The sequence below is a fragment of the Gymnodraco acuticeps genome, unplaced genomic scaffold (genome assembly GCF_902827175.1).
Source record: "Gymnodraco acuticeps unplaced genomic scaffold, fGymAcu1.1, whole genome shotgun sequence".
Taxonomy (NCBI): Eukaryota; Metazoa; Chordata; class Actinopteri; order Perciformes; family Bathydraconidae; genus Gymnodraco; species Gymnodraco acuticeps.
Window position 1 is genome coordinate 1,924,023 of NW_022992150.1, and position 18,520 is coordinate 1,942,542.

The 18,520-nt window shown below is 41.1% G+C and overlaps 1 protein-coding gene across 2 annotated transcripts in view; it reads left to right on the plus strand.

Annotated features, from left to right (window-relative positions):
• Nucleotides 1-18,520, plus strand: part of gria3a (glutamate receptor, ionotropic, AMPA 3a) — a 90,402-nt gene that overhangs the window by 13,924 nt on the left and 57,958 nt on the right. For both annotated transcript variants that reach the window (XM_034204237.1, XM_034204238.1), the window contains exon 3: nucleotides 2,444-2,683. In XM_034204237.1, coding sequence (XP_034060128.1) covers nucleotides 2,444-2,683 — 240 coding nt within the window. The remainder of the gene's footprint in view (nucleotides 1-2,443; nucleotides 2,684-18,520) is intronic.

An 18,520-nucleotide genomic window follows, 5' to 3' on the forward strand; every position in this document is an offset into this window, starting at 1 on the left:
TGTCCTTTGTAGGCTCGGCTCTGCTGTGCACATACACCACAGGTTCACCCCTACATCAGCGAGTTTTATGATAGATTTAAAAGAAGATTCTGCAGCTGTCTGCAGGAGAGACCCTCAAAGCTGCAAAGCCCCAAGTTAAGGGAATTCATAAGACAGGAGCTGCTGTATATACTAAGTTTGAGTAGCTGGCAAGAGATGAAGAAGAACAAATAGATGAGGGAGAACAGTTGAAACAGCAGTGATGTGTTGTTAGATGATTGAAGAAATCAGATGGAAGTGTTTGGAAAATAAAGAGAGGTCGATTTTTCAAGTTGGATATTAATCATGCATACAGTATAAGGCGCGTTAGTATTCTGAACAGAAATACTCAGAGCCCTCAGTGGAAAAACATAGCTGCTCTTCCCCTCTGTAATAAAATAAATTATGCGTATCTTCATTGCTGACCATGACCAGGGGAATGTACTGATGTTGACTAGTGTTTACTGCTTCATGAGCCCAAATATATGATTTAATTAATCCTCTAGCAGAACAGGCTGTCAACTTGTTTAACCTTGAGCTATACTTCCAATCTAGATAATAGATTGGATACATATTAGATGACCTGAAGGAGTGTTTTTGCCCGCTATTCTTTTGGGATAACACAAGCATAATATTGCAGAAGAAATGTGTGAATCTATCATTTGAGGAGGATTCGTGTTGTTGAATAATGTTATCCACTGAGAGAGCTATACCTTGAAGCCTGCTGAATCAGAAACTGATAAGATCATCCACTTTTTCTGTCTAGAAGGAGTAGACCTATTTAACTGTTTATGAAAGGGCTATTGAGTCCTTAAAAAGAAGCTTACAAAACTGTCTGTCAGGGAAAAAAACACTGGTGCAGGCATGGCCTCCATAACAGCATCATCTTTCACACCAAGCAGGTGCAGGTTTTATTTCTGTGGATGCCTCTGCTTGTTTAGTAGTTACACCAGCAGGTCTGATCTGTGTGCTGAGTAGAAGGCTGTTAGAATGGAGGGATGGAGTAATAGTCAAGTAAAAGAATGAAAGATGACTGAAGAAAGCTATAAACCACCTGAACCCAAACTGATCACATGGAGAAATCACAGCTGTTCATTAGTGATTGTGTTAGCTCATGGGCGATGGGTAGTAGTAACTTAACAAATGAAAATCTTTGGAATTATTATTTCAAGTAGTGATAAACCCATAAATACCAAATACTTCAATTTAGCAAATGTCCAATAAAAAATCAGCTCACTATCAGAATGTGAATTGACTCAATAATTGGATGATAAAGCCTTATGTGATTTAATAATTTCTTTACCAACAACAATTACAACGATCTGTAGGTGTGGAGTTAGGAAGAAGTGATTTAACCAGCCCTCTGAAGTCTGCTCCTCATCCTCACCTTATAAAATAACACACCTGAATATCAAGGCAAACTGTAAATGGATTGTATTGCATTGTGGGTAATGAGGGCCCACGGTTTGCCTACAATTTGAATAAAAAGGAAGTTTAGTTTGGTTCTGCTTCATCAATTTGAACACGATTTGACCATGAATCTTACATTGTTGAGTGAAATTCAAAATCAGTAATCTTTTAAGCATAACATTTATCAGAAATTCATACAGTATGTTCCAGCATGGTTTCCAACCTATATATCCTCAAAACATTATATCATCGTAATCAAACTTAGATTTTAAATAATGAGCATTAAACATTAGATTGTGTTCTAATGAGGAGAAATAAGGACCATCAGAGCGGCTGTACTGCTTTGACCAACATTTGCTTCAGTTATTACTACCATTAAGGCAAGGGTCATATCCTGCCTGCCGTTAATAATAGCATTTATTATGTACAAATAAAATAAAATAGTTACCACCTAAGACGTAAGACGAAGTGTCTAGTTCGTTTATGGCGGTTTCACAGAGCTCATTTCCATGGGCCCGCAGATGGCAGCAGATAGGGCTTGTTATAAATCTTTTATACTGCAGCACAGCCCAGCGCCTGCACATTTGCATGCTCATGTTTCAGGGTATTTGTCCATTAAGAGCTGTGGCCAATGCCCCCATTATTTCTAGTTGATTACCCAAGCAGTTGCATTTAGACCAAGGAGAAGTGAAGGGCAGTGGGCATCAGAGCATGGCCATGGGGAGCAGACTTCCCACATGGCACAAATGTATTCAGATCGCCGCTGCTTCATTCTGAAGATTAATGCCATTATGGATACTCCCACATCTCCACCTTGCATTCAAGTTTTTCCCCCTACCATCAGTGGACTCAGCTGATTTCACTTTCAATATGTTGTGACATTTTGACCGTAGCTTTGTTTGAGGGGTCAGTTTGTGCTGTTGGTCTCCCCCTCCTGACTGAAGGCATAGCTGATCATAAATGACGGTTTGGACTGTGTCCCTGACCTTAACCTACTCTTTGTCCCTGTTCCCAGTCTGCTCCCAGTTCTCCCGCGGAGTCTACGCCATCCTGGGCTTCTACGACAGGAAGTCCATGAACACGTTGACTTCCTTCTGCGGGGCGCTGCACACCTCCTTTATTACTCCCAGCTTCCCCATCGACGCAGACGTGCAGTTTGTCATCCAGATGAGACCCGGTTTGCGAGGGGCTGTTCTCAGTCTGCTGAACCATTACAAGTGGGAGAAGTTTGTCTACCTTTACGACACTGACAGAGGTAAGAGCTGGGAACATAAAACACACAAACACGGCTATGAAAACACCTCAAGCTTCCATTTTGAGACACATGAGTAGCGCAGAACATCTTATAGCTAGAGAATATGGAAAAAGTCTTTGGCACGCCGAGCCATGCTCATGCAGAGGTGTTATTATACAGTGAATATGATCAGTCTTTAATATGTAAATCCTCATCCCCAATCCTCATTCTAAGTGGTCTGATATAGTTTAATGTATGCCGGTAATGATCCTAAATTGCTTCACTACAGTATGTGGCTGAATGCTGCTCTCAGAGGGAGGCAATCGCTTCCGAGGAGTGAGTCATTCACAGGTGCTGCTGATCCGCCACCGGGGTACGGCTGCAGCCGCCTCTAATCCTCGCCACTCTCTGATTATCATTTAACTCTAATTGGATTATATAAAGACAGAACACAACATACTGCAACTTCTGCATGTGTTTCGTGGCCTCGAGCTCCCCTCATCTAGGCCAACTATTTTCAGACATGGGTCTTTGTCGTCCTCTGAGGGTCAGCATCTGGGAGGCCGAGTTAAGAAAGAGCACAACAACTTACTGTGTGGACCAGTGGACTGTTTTTAGCAGCAAAGATGGGAATGATGTCATTCCATGTGTGCGGTGTTACTGTGTATTTAAAGTCTCCCGGTAAATGTCGTGATTTTCCGGCTGCAGCCTCTGCTGGTAAACGTGCCAAACTGTTCAGAAGTGTGCATTCAAAGTATTTTTAAACTGACATAGAGCATTTCTAGGACAAGTGCACTCCTTCTTAACTCCCCCCCACCTCACGTTATACATCTCCTGTTCAGGTGGTTATCTTATCTACGCTAATGCACAAAAAACTGATTCACACAGAGCTGCTTTGCGGATTTTTTGACGCAAATGTAATGATGATTATTGTATGTATTTGGCAATTAACAAAACACATACAATTGCACTGTAATCATAACATTATTTTAACAATCAAAGATGGAAAAACGGCTTATTTCTATTGGGATTCTCTTGCACAAAACAAGACAAAAGCAACAAGAAAGCAAGTGCAGACAAAACAGTCAACATATACATATAAATAGCAGGGTAGCTACATCAATATGCTCTTCTCATCCTAATCAAAGACAAAAAAACGTTTAAGATAGAAAATGAATACGCTACATGGTCCTTTATAACAATTTATTTAATACCACTTCAAAAGTGCTCTGGGCAGTGGCGACGCCAGGGTATTTTTGTTGAGTAATCTATGGTAGGGCTAACCCATACAGTGGTGGGGCTCAAGTCAGTATTTGCAATGCAATTACATACACGCTCCCCTTGACAGTGAAACGCCACGCGTGAGGTTTAGATTATTTCCCTGTCTCAATCAAAATGGAACTGTATGAAATAAAACGGCACATTTGTGTTCTGTGAACGTGACGTATGGTAGCACACGTTGAAGATCCAATGGGGATACTGAATGGCGGTTCCGACTAATCTTAATCAGTAATGCATGACGCAGACCCAACGTTTCGTTGCTCTGATTGGCTGTAGGTCTATTCAAATTGCATTCAGAGGTATTTTGATCTGACCGCGGCCGTGCTGATATTATAACGCCAGAGAATTTCCACACCTTTAGTGTATAAAACTCCCCTATTACTTAGACTATTCCTTGCACCCCTCTTCTAGCATAACCCCGAATGGTCTCAACCATATTGCATCAGTAACGTGCACTTGTTGTTACAGCAGGATCAGTTTGTGTGTTGTGGACACGAACCGTATATTTTCGCAATCCGTGTTCTCAACATTTAGCATTTTGCTTATTATTTAATTTAATTTGCTTACTTTAACATCACTTTTCATGGTGGGGCTAAGGTGGGGCTAAGCCATTTCTTGGTATGGCTGTAGCCTACCCCAGCCATACCCTGGCGCCGCCACTGGCTCTGGGAAATTCTCTGTTTCAGATTTGTGGGCAGATTATCCCACTGTACTGCTGTATTAAAGGGAATTGTGCTTTTGCCCATTAGGCTGTTTAATCAGAAAGTTATAAAGTCTGTCAAGCTTTAATTTTCTTTTAATAGTTAATTGGCTGTCCAAAGTGTCTCTATGTTTTGGTGGTAGATTGTAGTAGCTGATAATTAGTTGGCTGTTGTGGTTGGGACAAAAATAATTTGGCAGTTTATTGCTTCTCTTGGGAACAATTAACCTCAAAAGGTCTTCCTGATGCGGCCCTAGCGCTCACAACTTTGTTGGCCCCTCTCACCTGCTGCGTCTCGTCTGACAGGCCACCATCTGTAATCCTCAGCCCATTCCCACAGTGTAAACCCTCGTGGTTCAGGATGCATTCCCTCATGCTGCACAGCTTGTGTTTGTAGAGGAGCTAGTTATTAGTTAGCCATCCCATTTTGTCTGCCAGTCCCAGCCCGCTCCTTACTGTCAGGGCTGTGGAGCAATATAGCCAACAACCAAATGAAAGAGGTAAAAGAGGGCTTTATTTAGGGTCAGAGCGGGACTTGCAGGGGGCTCTTGAGAATGATTGGTGATAGTGTGTGGGACAATATGACAGTAATAGGCTGTGTCAAGGCGTTATACAATGACACATGTAATAGCTGTCCCTTAACAAGAAGCTTGCCACCATGTCTGAACAGAGCTTTTTATCAGAACAAAAGCAAAGGCATCTTAAAGTCAGCTGGAAATTTGAAAAATCATTAAAATGAAACAGTCGATCCCCCGCTGTATATCTTAGGGGAAGTGTACTCTGTCTTCCCTTAATCACACACCATAAGACGGATTCTTTATTGTAGCCTGAAGGCATAACTTTCATCAAACGGTATCTGTTTGAGGAAAGTTCAAACAGATCTGGCAATTCTCGCCAGACCTTGATGCTGAGACACTGTCCGAATATCTAACTGAACAACTCGGCCGTGATGTTAACTGTCACCGTATTGACACTGCAAGCAGCAGATATAGCTCGTTTAAAGTGTGTGCTGAGTGCAATGAAGTTGCGGAGATGTTTAACCCAGAACTCTGGCCTGAAGGCTCAGTTGTGAGAAGATACTATGAACCACGTAAAGCGGAGGTGATAGGGGCTAGCAGAGCTAGACCTTTTGCTGGTGCGAGGGTACTGAATGGGGCTACGGCTGTACTGCTTAGCTAAACGTTATGCGGGTTGGATCATTTAACTGTCGCGGGCTGCGCCTGGGCAACAGCGCTGCTGATAGGATCCGACGTGTAGTGGTGGACAACTTGCTACAAAAATGTGACATTTTATGCTTGCAAGAAACTTTCTTACCAAAGCAGGACTTGGGAAAGTTGAACTCTCTTAATGACAATTTTCACGGGGCTGGTGAGTCCACTACGGACCTATCTCTGGGAATAGTGAGAGGAAGGATAGCAGGGGGCGTGGCTATCCTGTGGCACAAAAAGCTGGACACTGTCATTAATGTCATCAGGCTTGAAGTTGACTGGTGTATTGCTGTACAGATCAAAATGAATAACAAGGAGTTTAGCATTCTCAATGTATATACACCGTATGAGTCACAGCATAATGAAGATGAATACCTGAACAGACTTGCTTTTATACATTCTTTTATTGCTGATAATCATTCCACCAGTGTTTTTGTAGTGGGTGATATGAATGCTGACATATCAGACAAAAGGTCCTTGTTTGCTAAGCATATGCTACAGTTTTGTGATGATAACAATCTTATATTATCAAGCCAAATACTTTTGCCTACAGATAGCTATTCATATATAAGTGAAGCTTGGCATACAACTTCATGGCTTGACCATTGCATAAGCACTGCTAATGCCCATGACATTGTAAGATCAATTGAGATTGTGTATGAGGCATCAATGTCAGATCACATTCCTTTTATAATGTCACTAGATTATGATAGTCTCCCTGAGATGTCTCAGGAGGTTAAAAAGGCCTGTACCACTAAAGTGGATTGGTCCAAGCTCACAAATGAGGATAGGCTACTATGGGAGAACTGATGTCCTATTGAGTGATGTATATCTACCCAAAGTGGCAACTCTGTGTGTTGATGTGGGTTGTAATGAAAACTCTCACGTGAAGACCTCTGTAACATGTATGATTGTATTGTGGGAGCTGTATGGGAGGCCAGTAGACCATGCTGTACCTACTCTAGGAAGAGACACAACGTCAAGCCAGGGTGGAATAAACATGTGGCTGATCAATATGCTGAAGCCAAGAATGCTTTTGGGGCCTGGGTCCAGGCAGGTAGGCCCAGAGAGGGGCCTGTCCTGGATCTCAAAAAGCATACAAATGCTAGATATAAATATGCAGTTCGTTATATCAACAAACACACAGAAACATTGAGAGCGGACTCTATGGCTGAAAAGCTCCTTCATAATGATGTGACTGGCTTCTGGAAGGAGGTGAGAGCTCTGAACAGGGCCAGTACGTCATTACCGTGTACCATAGAGGGAGTATCTGGAGCCGATAACATAGCTGAGTTGTGGAGGCAACATTACTCTAATATACTTAATTGTGTTAAAAGTGACCCCTACAAAGTTGGTAATGTTGTGAAGAGTGACACAGTGGGAATCACAGCTAAAGAGGTTTATCGAGCAATTGCACAGCTAGCTGATAATAAAGCATGCGGCTCTGACCGAATCACTGCAGAGCACCTTAAACTGGCAAGCCCGAAGGTTGCAGTTCTTCTTGCCATTTGTTTTACCGGCCTCATGAATCATGGTATGTTGCCAGACTCCATGTTGACTGTTACTTTGGTCCCTGTCATTAAGGACAAAGCGGGCAAGGTAGGGAGCTTGGATAACTATAGACCAATTGCTCTAGCCAGTGTGTTATCCAAAGTCCTGGAAAGAATTTTGTTAGATAGACTATGTTCCTATTTATGTACCTCAGATAACCAGTTTGGCTTCAAGGCTAAGCATGGTACTGAGCTATGCATCTATGCTTTGAAAGAAATGGTAGAAACATATAGAAGACAGAATTCCACTGTTCTGATTGGTTTGATTGATGCCTCTAAGGCTTTTGACCGAGTTAACCACCATAAACTGTTTTTAAAATTGAGACAAAGGGGTGTGCCTAACAGTATAATTAGGATCCTGGCTTATTGGTATGCCAACCAGAGCATGCGGATCACATGGGGGAATGCAGTCTCTGCGCCATTTGGTGTTGGTAATGGAGTCCGCCAGGGGGGGCTCCTCTCACCATGCCTTTTTAATATCTATATGAATGATCTATCAGATGATTTAAGTGTCTGTAAAACAGGGTGTGTGATTGGTAATGTGATTGTAAACCATCTTATGTATGCCGATGATCTGGCTATTGTTTCTCCTAGCAGTGCTGGTTTTCAACAGTTGCTAAATGTTTGTTCTGATTATGGAGTCAAATTTGACGTTAAATACAATGCTAAGAAGAGCGCTGTAATGATCTGCAGAGCAAAAGGGGATAAGAACCTGTCAGGACAGGTGCTGTCTGTTTGCTGTAACACTAAGTATCTGGGACACATCACAGATGAAATGGCTGATGATGACATGTATAGACAGCGGCGTGTCTTATATATGCAAGCCAACATGTTGGCTAGAAAACTCTCTTGGTGTTCAGATAAGGTTAAGGTGAACCTCTTTAGAGCTTATTGCACTCCTCTCTAAACTGCCCCCTTGTGGGTCAAGTATAAGAAGGCGAGCCTCAAGAAGCTCCAGGTTGCATACAATGACTGTTTGCGTATACCGCTTAGAAAACCAAGGTGGTGCAGTGCAAGTGAAATGTTCTGTAATGCACGAGTCAACACGTTCCATGCTCTTTTGAGAAATCTGATGTACAAATTCATCTGTCGATTGAATGTTTCTCATAACTCTGTCATTATGCTGCTGTCAAATCCGTGTCTCAGTGCTGTACGATACCAGTCACCTCTGTGGAAACATTGGTATAACTGCCTTTTTTCATTTATATTTGAGTGTTGTATGTTTTTGTAATAATGGACCAGGAGTCTCTTTAAATAAAGATGATTGTATGATACGATTTTGACTGTAATAGAAAATAAGCCCCGAGATGCCACCTAATGTATCCATGCATAAACCGCACAATATTTTAGTTATTTTCAACCTCTATTTCAAATTGGAAATAGTATCGCTGTGAAATAGGTTCAGCTTCTCTTTCATGTTGGAGATGCCTTTCGTCTGACAGAAGTGCAAATACTGACATATTCATAATAGTTTTTTCCCCGCTTCGTACAGAATAGAAAACTGTTACTGTCTAATGCAGCCCAAATTAATCATTTGAGAAACATAAAAACAACCTAAGGAACCACACAGATGCAAGAAAAGTACAACAAAGACTTAAAGCCTTCACACACTGGGGTCATTTGATACATGGTTTCCTGCCGCAGTGCAACTTCACGTATTTATCCTGATGTGCTGGCTTTGAAATGTCCTCATTAAACTGGCTAATGGCTGCTGGCAGAAAAGACCTCCTGAACCGAGGAACATCTGGGTATAACCAGCTGGCCACGGCAAGTAGGAACACACTAAGTTTTTCATATATAAATAGTTTACTACAAATTGCATATACTGCTTAAATAATGAACAAGAGATACCACATTAATAAGTACTTCTGGGAATAAATGTTTTGTGGCAAACCAAAAATTAGTATCGCTCTGGTTTCCTCTACAAAATGTCAAGGGTATTTTTCTACTGGACTTCGGATATTGCGGAAAATAAGATCTGGGGCAAACAAAAGTGTATGACACTTTCACATTCTGTTCAGCAAGACTATCTTTACAAATAAACATTTATTGGTCTGAACATAATCGCCAGAAGTAAAAGCTAACATTAGGCTTCAAACAAGCTACGCCATGGTAACTCTACTTGACTCCTTTAGCTACTTGTTTGCCTTTCTTCAGACATCTAAAAGCTTCAAAACTCTCAGGAAGGGTATTTACTTAGCAAAACATGCTGTGTATAGAAATGTGTTTGGGTCATTCTTATTCTGTAGCTGCTTTCAATCCAATAATAACCGCACAAGCCGAGTGTTAAAACCGACGTCTGCGTGCCTTGAGCACCGTTTTTAAAAAAAAAATTTTTTACAAGTCTTTTTATTTCATTATAGTGTACAGTAATCGATGCCATTTCATTTATATTGTAATATCACAGTACCACAGTACACTCCGTACAGCACCATTTTTTTTTAATGACCTCCACATCCTGGCGTGAGATAACAAGGATTGCACTGATGTCAAGGGCAACAAAATCAGACTGCTGTTGTGAAACATAAAATAAAAAAATCACTAAAAGATCCCGTCTCAACAAATTCAATTCCAAAAACACTTCATCTAATGTCTTGGGGTGATTTTGAACTTGCGTCTTATTAAAGCTAATATTAGGAGAAGTACAGCATGTTCCCCATCTGATACTTTGGGAGACTGTTGTATTGCATTACAGTTTCCATCTCTGTCCTAGTACTCTCCTCTATGACCTCTAAAGTATTCTGACTAATGCAGGAGAGTTAGTGATCAGTTTGCTGATGCAGCAGTCCTAAAGTCTATTGTTTAACATTTGAGAAGCATTGTCTCTTTTTTTCGAAGCATTATTTATATTTAACTTATATTTTTTAGTACTCCCATATTTTCCCTATACAACAATTAAAAAATAGTAGAAATCTTGCATTGCACAACAGCAACATTTGCTTTAATCAAACGCAAAAGTATTCATGATGCAGAAAAATTGCCCCTGTCAGTGTTTATGATCAGACATTATTGAATTACTGTTATTTATGCAGCATTCTAATGTTGTGGATCAGTGAGGGGGAGCAAAGATTGTGTTACTATTAAAACACATCACAACACAATCTTTTTTTGACGAAAACACGTTTGTAGGCAATAAAACTCATATTGTTCAATTCAATGCAGTCAGGAGTTTCCGTAACGACCTTCCTTGTTCTGGTATGATGATTAGTGTACAGTATGGTTGCTAATGTTAGCTTTTTTAAAGTATTTACAGTTAGCCTATAATACTCACATTCCAAAGTGCTCAATTTAAGCTAAATTGTCTATTTTCTATCTATAAAACATTAGTCAAGGCTTCATTGAAAATATGTATACAATATTAGTCACCTTGTATTTTCAGTAACAGCCTTGTGTTGTTTCGAGCTCCCGTGCTCGTCTGGTCTGAGATTCAGCAGGATGTGCGAAACTACCTTGAACTATTGAACCTCATGTGTCAGTTATCGAGGATTATGTTGTACATTATTTGCAGTATAATTATCCCTCCAGCCTAAATAATTTGCCTCCAAAGCTTCCCCTTATGTTTTTTTCCTTTAAGGTTAATCTGTTTCTTTGTCAGAGGAATCCATTTGCACATCATTTATGACTTTCACCCCACGGCCAAACAACTAGATCTGCTTTTCCATCTCTAAAACAGATGCCTGTGTACATGGGATAAACACAGCAAAGCACATTGAGCGTTGTCTGGTTCTTGTTCTGAACAACATTTAGACTCTAATGCAACAAGTATACCAAATGATTTATTTTTCGGTGCTTTTCTGTTTGTTGTTTTATATTGTTAATAAGCACTTTCCAATTTCTCTGGGTTGCCAATGGAAACTCAGCAACCATTACTGCTGAGCCTGTTAATTGTATCATATTTAAGAACGTATTATGCTCATTTTCAGGTTTCATATTTGCATGTTGTGTCTCTACTGTGACATGTTTAGATGTTTTAATGTTCAAACATGCAGCACGTCTTTCCACCCTCTGTCTGAAACCAGAGCCCAGTCTGCTCTGATTGGTTAACTGGCCGGCTCTGTTTTTATTGGTCAACCGCTTAGAGATGTCCCGCCACCAAGGTACAATGTACAATGTGTGGAGCGATAGCCAATAGAAGGACCCGTGTAACCTAGTGGTGTCACTATGTTACGGATATGAACAAAGGAGTCCAATGGAGGCGTTTCAGGCAGGCGGGGGAGTGTGTGGGATAGAAACTCCCTCTGGAGGGAACTTTGGTATTTTAGCCTTTGCAGACCATTTACATAACCTATTTAGCACACTAGATGGAAAAGCACCCTACAAAAGCACTCAAAACTTAAAACAAGCTCATCCTGGGGGTTTGTATGAAAAATCTTAATTTCTAACTGAACCTTAGAAGTGAAATAAATGTAGCCGATTATGAGATAGCATGGAGCAAGTACAGTACTTGAGTAAAGGCATGAGGTGAGTTACCACAGTGTAACCTCATCCTCACTGACTAATGTAGTCCTCCCGATTCATGAACTCCACGTAATGTGAACTAGATCTTAATTTTCTCTTTGTTGCCATTCAAATGAAGGACTACAATTTAACCACCTTAACTGTAGCGTGTTCTGTATCACTCTGCCCCTCTGACAAATGTGGATGATTGGGAAGGTGAAGAATTTGCATTCGGTGTAATCACGCTGCCCTGCTGCTGAATGTCTGGTTGGTTTCGTACCCGCAAGGAAACGTCTGATTAATTGCACGCGGCTAAAGAGCCGCACTCAGCAGTCAGGCACTCATTAACAGAGAGTGGGAGAGAGAGGGAGAGACAAGAGAGAAGGAGGTAGAGAGAGTGAATGGCACAGAGCAGCTGCTCCCCTCTGTGAACACCTTACTGCACCTTCACTTTGAGATGGACATATATCAATAGGCCTTGACCCCTCCCCTGTGGGTAAACATTGTTTTCCTCCCAGGCTCTAATATTGGTCCTGCCTGTGGCACAGCTTTATCAATCAAACTCCTCTGCTTCAAGGGAGCTGTTATCCCCCCTGTTCAAGGACTCTATTATGCCTCATGGAGAACATAGAAAGAGCAAAGCAGAGCACATCTAGGGTACACATTCAACAGAACAGCCAAGCAGTGACTGAAAGGTACATTTGTGTGAAATGGGTTTCAAAGGGGTCTGAAGAATATACTAGAGATGCAGATGGGAATGCACGAGTGTGGCACTATAAATAACAACTCTTCTCAAGGTTACACACAGGACTTTAAGAAAATGTGATATACCACCATAGTGCCTTTCTTCTGTGTCTTTCTTAAGGAGAGCGCGTCTATTCGGCTCCTCTCGGACTCAGTGTTGAATGTAGTTAAGATAATCTGTGGGAATAAGATAGCTTTTAGTTGATTGCTGCGAGTGGATTGTGTTTGGAAAATGCCTTTTGGATGCTGTGAGTGTGTGTGTGTGCTGTGACGTCATTGGTTCAGACCTCAAAGAGCGCTGTGCATTCAGCGAGAAGATACAGCTGAGGCGTTTGCTGTAGTGTTTGTGCATGAAGCAAACCTCCTCTGTTATCTAGCTCCGCTTTGCCAGACGCCCAAAATGGCACCAATTGATCCGTGCACATCCACGCATGCAGAGGCAGTGTAGCTTGAAACATCATCAAATAACATGTAAGCGGCAGACCCTGCTCCATACTGCAGTATCAAGCCCATTGTCTCTTTAGCATGTATGTACATTATTTATGCCAAATAATATACCTTTTTCCTTTCTCGGAAGGCAGAATGAATTAGATATATTGCTTGTATTTCTTGGCATTGGGCAGTTTGTAAGTGACAGGCTTGTGATAGTTGAATAAACACAGAACATTGTTATTGACATTCTTCCCTTTCAAACATTAAAAACACATCTTTCCAACTGAACAGATTGGCCGCAGAGAATGTAACACACTTCTGTAACTACAGCAACCTTCAAAAAAACATTGCATAACTTCCCTTTGTAAATCTCTGTCCTTTGCTAGGAAATGGGAGTAACTGTACTCAGGGTAACTCTGCTAAACCAGCTCAATCCATGTGAACAGAGTCAATACTCTACGATGCATGCTTTGATAAACACTGCGGTGACACTCCGAATGTGTAGAAGTTCGTCGAAAATTGGCAAATATCCCACAAAGATTGAGGTATTCAGATGGATTTCAACAGAAGTGGAATATCTGTAGACATCTTTATCTCTATGCAACAACTAGACCTGGTGTTTAAAGCAGGGGGAAAACACTGAATAAAGCAGTTTCACATTAAAAGTCAATTTTTCTCTGAACGTTTTCTGTTGCTGCTAACAATTGCTCAGTTTGTCCCTCTGATAAGATCCAGACGAACAAAGACTACAATCCTGCCGCCGGTAAAAGAGTTTAAAAGATACCTAATCTTAATAGTGTATCATAGAAATGTGGCTTGAAATAAGATGAAAATGCAGTTTATCACAGATTTTGCAGACAACCTCAAAGGGGATACATCGCCATCGACCAAATCAAATGAACAATTACCTTGACTAAAATGACAGGTTTATCTTAAAAAAAAATTAAAAAAATTTGGGATTAGTATAAGTACACAACTCAACAAAATATGTGACATACAGTAGGTGTAGTTGTATTTGACATTTAATGCATAAGTGTTACATGATGTTATATCTTAAAAGCAACCACACATTGTAAAAAAGCACTCATTGCATTTAACCTGTTCAACCCGGAGGCCCCCGGCCGTGTTTTTTTTCTTCACAAAACTGTGTCTCAGGGCTTCTTAACATTTAAAAACCTATGAAGGTGTCATACCCACTTAACGGGAAGAAACTCAGCTAACTGACGATACGAACCATCTTTACCGAAACAAAACACAAGTCTCACAAGAAGCGCCTAAATGAGCCCTGAGCGAAAACACACTTAGCACAGAACTCTAGGTGTAAATACCCTTATCACATATCGGATCTGCACAAACAAGATATCGATTAGCAAGCTGAGATTGCACAGATTCCAGAAATATAAGTATCATCACTGAGCGGTCAGAACTCGTGACAGGGGAAGCAAACACAGACATCACAACACGGAGCTTTACGGAGCAAACACGGGAGAGATATCTTACCTTTCGCTGTTTCTGATCAAAATGTGTGTTCAATGGCATCAAAACGATAAAAACGCTGCTGAAGGTTAATCCAATGGTTAATCCAATGTGTCTGTGTCACTTTGAAATGATTCCTGATAATCCATCTTCATATTTACTTGCTTGAGTCTAGGTTTCAGTTTTCAGAGCGTAACATAGCTTTCGACTGCATGCTCACTGTCACTCACTGTCACTCCTCAATGGTAACGTGTGTGTATGTGGAACTTCCCACTCGATTCTATTGGCTCTAACGGTTCAAAAGAGATGTCAATCACCAACATCGACCAATGGGTTCCAGAGAAACGGCAAATACACCCAAATGACCCCAAAGGTGGGTTTGTTTCTTTCTAAATCTCTCTAAAAAGGTTGAATGTCACTTGTTTTGCATCAATCTTGATACAGGGTACTTATTATATGTTATAGTTTGGATTCCTAAAGCTTTTAGTCTACCATCCCATCTTTCAAGGGTGGTTTTCACTATAAGTAATGTTTTGTTTTTGGACGAACACTATCATTTACATTTTTGTACTATCTTCAATCTGAATTTACTTTAAAATAAAAACATTTATATTGATTCTGACTCTTCTACATCCAACTCACAGGTGTATCATTGCTTTGAGATTATTTTACCCCTTTTAGAAGTGAAGTTATAGTCATTTGTTCTGGGAATGTCATTTTCAAGCCTGAGACCTGAAAAACAGGCTCAGGGCTTGACAGGTTAACAGATCACTGTTTCAGAACCTTGGACAGTTCCTACATCCCTCACAGCTTTGTATGCCTTTAATTTGTATGAGTACTTAATCAAAAATCAGATAGCTTTAACTAGGGTAGCACAATTAATGGAAATGTTATTGAAATCGCAAAAGTGAAATGTCAAAAACACATTAAGCGCTATATTTCAAATCTGTGAAAATATCGGAATTAAGCTAATTAAGTCCCAGCCTATAAACAGTATCATACAGACTTAATCAAAAACACTCGTTCGGTATGGTTCTTCTTACCACGATAATCATATTAAAATATTGTGTATATTTTATAAAAAATGTTAATTCCCTTTACCATTGCGAATCATATCACAAGTAAATCAGTAAAGAAAATCCCTATTACTTAAATATATTGCCTGAAGCAGCCCTGCTACCCCTGTATCATTTGTATACATACTTGACATGTATATTTTGACTCACAGAATTTGTTGTTACATTTTCCAATCCTATTTACGTCGACACCTAATTTAGTTTCAATTTATCATCTTCACATAATGGCCGAAATCTACTTTCCCTTCAACTTGATGTATGGGGAGGTGGTATGAAGGGTAGTCCAGCGTTATATATGTGCAAATCCTTACCGCAGAATCTTTGGAATAATATAAAAGTATTGAATACTTGATTGATCATTGGAGGTACAGTATAAACGATTGTTTTCACCCAACATGCTTGTTACGGAGGGATACATACACTGAACAAAAATATAAATGCAACACTTTTGTTTTTGCTCCCATTTTTCATGAGATAAACTCAAAGATCTAAAACATTTTCTATATACACAAAATAACCATTTCTCTCAAATGTTGTTCACAAATCTGAAAAAATCTGTGATAGTGAGCACTTCTCTTTTGCCGAGATAATCCATCCCACCTCACAGGTGTGGCATATCAAGATGCTGATTAGACAGCATGATTATTGCACAGGTGTGCCTTAGGCTGGCCACAATAAAAGGCCACTCTGAAACGTGCAGTTTTGCTTTATTGGGGGGGTCTGGGGGGGTCCGAAAACCAGTCAGTATCTGGTGTGACCACCATTTGCCTCACGCAGTGCAACACATCTCCTTCGCATAGAGTTGATCAGGTTGTTGATTGTGGCCTGTGGAATGTTGGTCCACTCCTCTTCTATGGCTGTGCGAAGTTGCTGGATATTGGCAGGAACTGGAAGACGCTGTCGTATACGTCAATCCAGAGCATCCCAAACATGCTCAATGGGTGACATGTCCGGTGAGTATGCTGGCCATGCAAGAACTGGGATGTTTTCAGCCTCCAGGAATTGTGTACAGATCCTTGCAACATGGGGCCGTGCATTATCATGCTGCAACATGAGGTGATGGTCGTGGATGAATGGCACAACAATGGGCCTCAGGATCTCGTCACGGTATCTCTGTGCATTCACAATGCCATCAATAAAATGCACCTGTGTTCGTCATCCATAACATACGCCTGCCCATACCATAACCCCACCACCACCATGGGCCACTCGATTCACAACATTGACATCAGAAAACCGCTCACCCACACGACGCCACACACGCTGTCTGCCATCTGCCCTGAACAGTGAAAACCGGGATTCATCCGTGAAGAGAACACCTCTCCAACGTGCCAGACGCCATCGAATCTGAGCATTTGCCCACTCAAGTCGGTTATGACGACGAACCGGAGTTAGATCGAGACCCCGATGAGGACGACGAGCATGCAGATGAGCTTCCCTGAGACGGTTTCTGACAGTTTGTGCAGAAATTCTTTGGTTATGCAAACCGATTGTTACAGCAGCTGTCCGAGTGGCTGGTCTCAGACGATCTTGGAGGTGAACATGCTGGATGTGGAGGTCCTGGGCTGGTGTGGTTACACGTGGTCTGCGGTTGTGAGGCCGGTTGGATGTACTGCCAAATTCTCTGAAACGCCTTTGGAGACGGCTTATGGTAGAGAAATGAACATTCAATTCACGGGCAACAGCTCTGGTGGACATTCCTGCTGTCAGCATGCCAATTGCACGCTCCCTCAAAACTTGCGACATCTGTGGCATTGTGCTGTGTGATAAAACTGAACATTTCAGAGTGGCCTTTTATTGTGGCCAGCCTAAGGCACACCTGTGCAATAATCATGCTGTCTAATCAGCATCTTGATATGCCACACCTGTGAGGTGGGATGGATTATCTCGGCAAAGGAGAAGTGCTCACTATCACAGATTTTTTCAGATTTGTGAACAATATTTGAGAGAAATGGTTATTTTGTGTATATAGAAAATGTTTTAGATCTTTGAGTTCATCTCATGAAAAATGAGAGCAAAAACAAAAGTGTTGCATTTATATTTTTGTTCAGTGTAATAATGTCAGACCTGAGACATCTTGAAATCTTGTCAATAAGCAACCTAAAGCTTAATCAATCATATTTGCAATATCTGTTACTATTGACAACAAACAATCAATGCTCTTCCTGTTACCCCTGTCACCTCTCTACTCATTATGCTGCCACTTTTTTTTTATTTAAACATTGATGAATGACCTGTAAGATGATTCCTGCTCTCATTTAAAAAGTAATCACCCTCATGTCAGCTCAATGAGAATGCAGGGGTGAGCAGTTCAGTAGCATGAGGTTTATTTAGGCTTGAGCAAAGATTTTCCTCTCAGCTCAACAGTGTCAGCTCAGCTGCTCGCAGAGAGAAAGACATCTTCAAATGAATAGAAAAGAAAATGAATCTGTGTGGAGACGAGGAGTGAGGGAAGGAACGGAGGAGTCAGCAAAGCTTTTGTGCCTCTCCTGCCTCAGAAAACAGCAAATGGCACATGGGGCCATGCACTGTCAGACATGCTGTCAGATGCACCCAATGCTTTCTACTCCGAGCCCCCCCCCCCCCCCTCTGCTGTTGGATCCAGCTTGTCATATCTAATCTGCTGTAACCTCAGCACTTGGCCATAAAAGAAACCAGGTGACTAATAGAGCGCCCCTCTGCTTTATAGGCACTGCTGTGTTTATACTCCGGCTCCTCGCTCAGTGTTGCTCAAACATCTCTCATCTATTTCAGGACACTTGCTATCAGAACAACACAAGGCCATTACAACCGCAGTGTTTTTCATTATGAAGCAGATTGATGTGCTTTCTCTCTTCTGCCCAGGAGAAAGCACAATTTTATCTTGAGACTGGAATCTGTTTCATTTATTTTTATAGAGGGGAGCTAAAAAACAACAGGCTCTTAGTGCAGCTTTAACTGATGGGCTCAAGCAG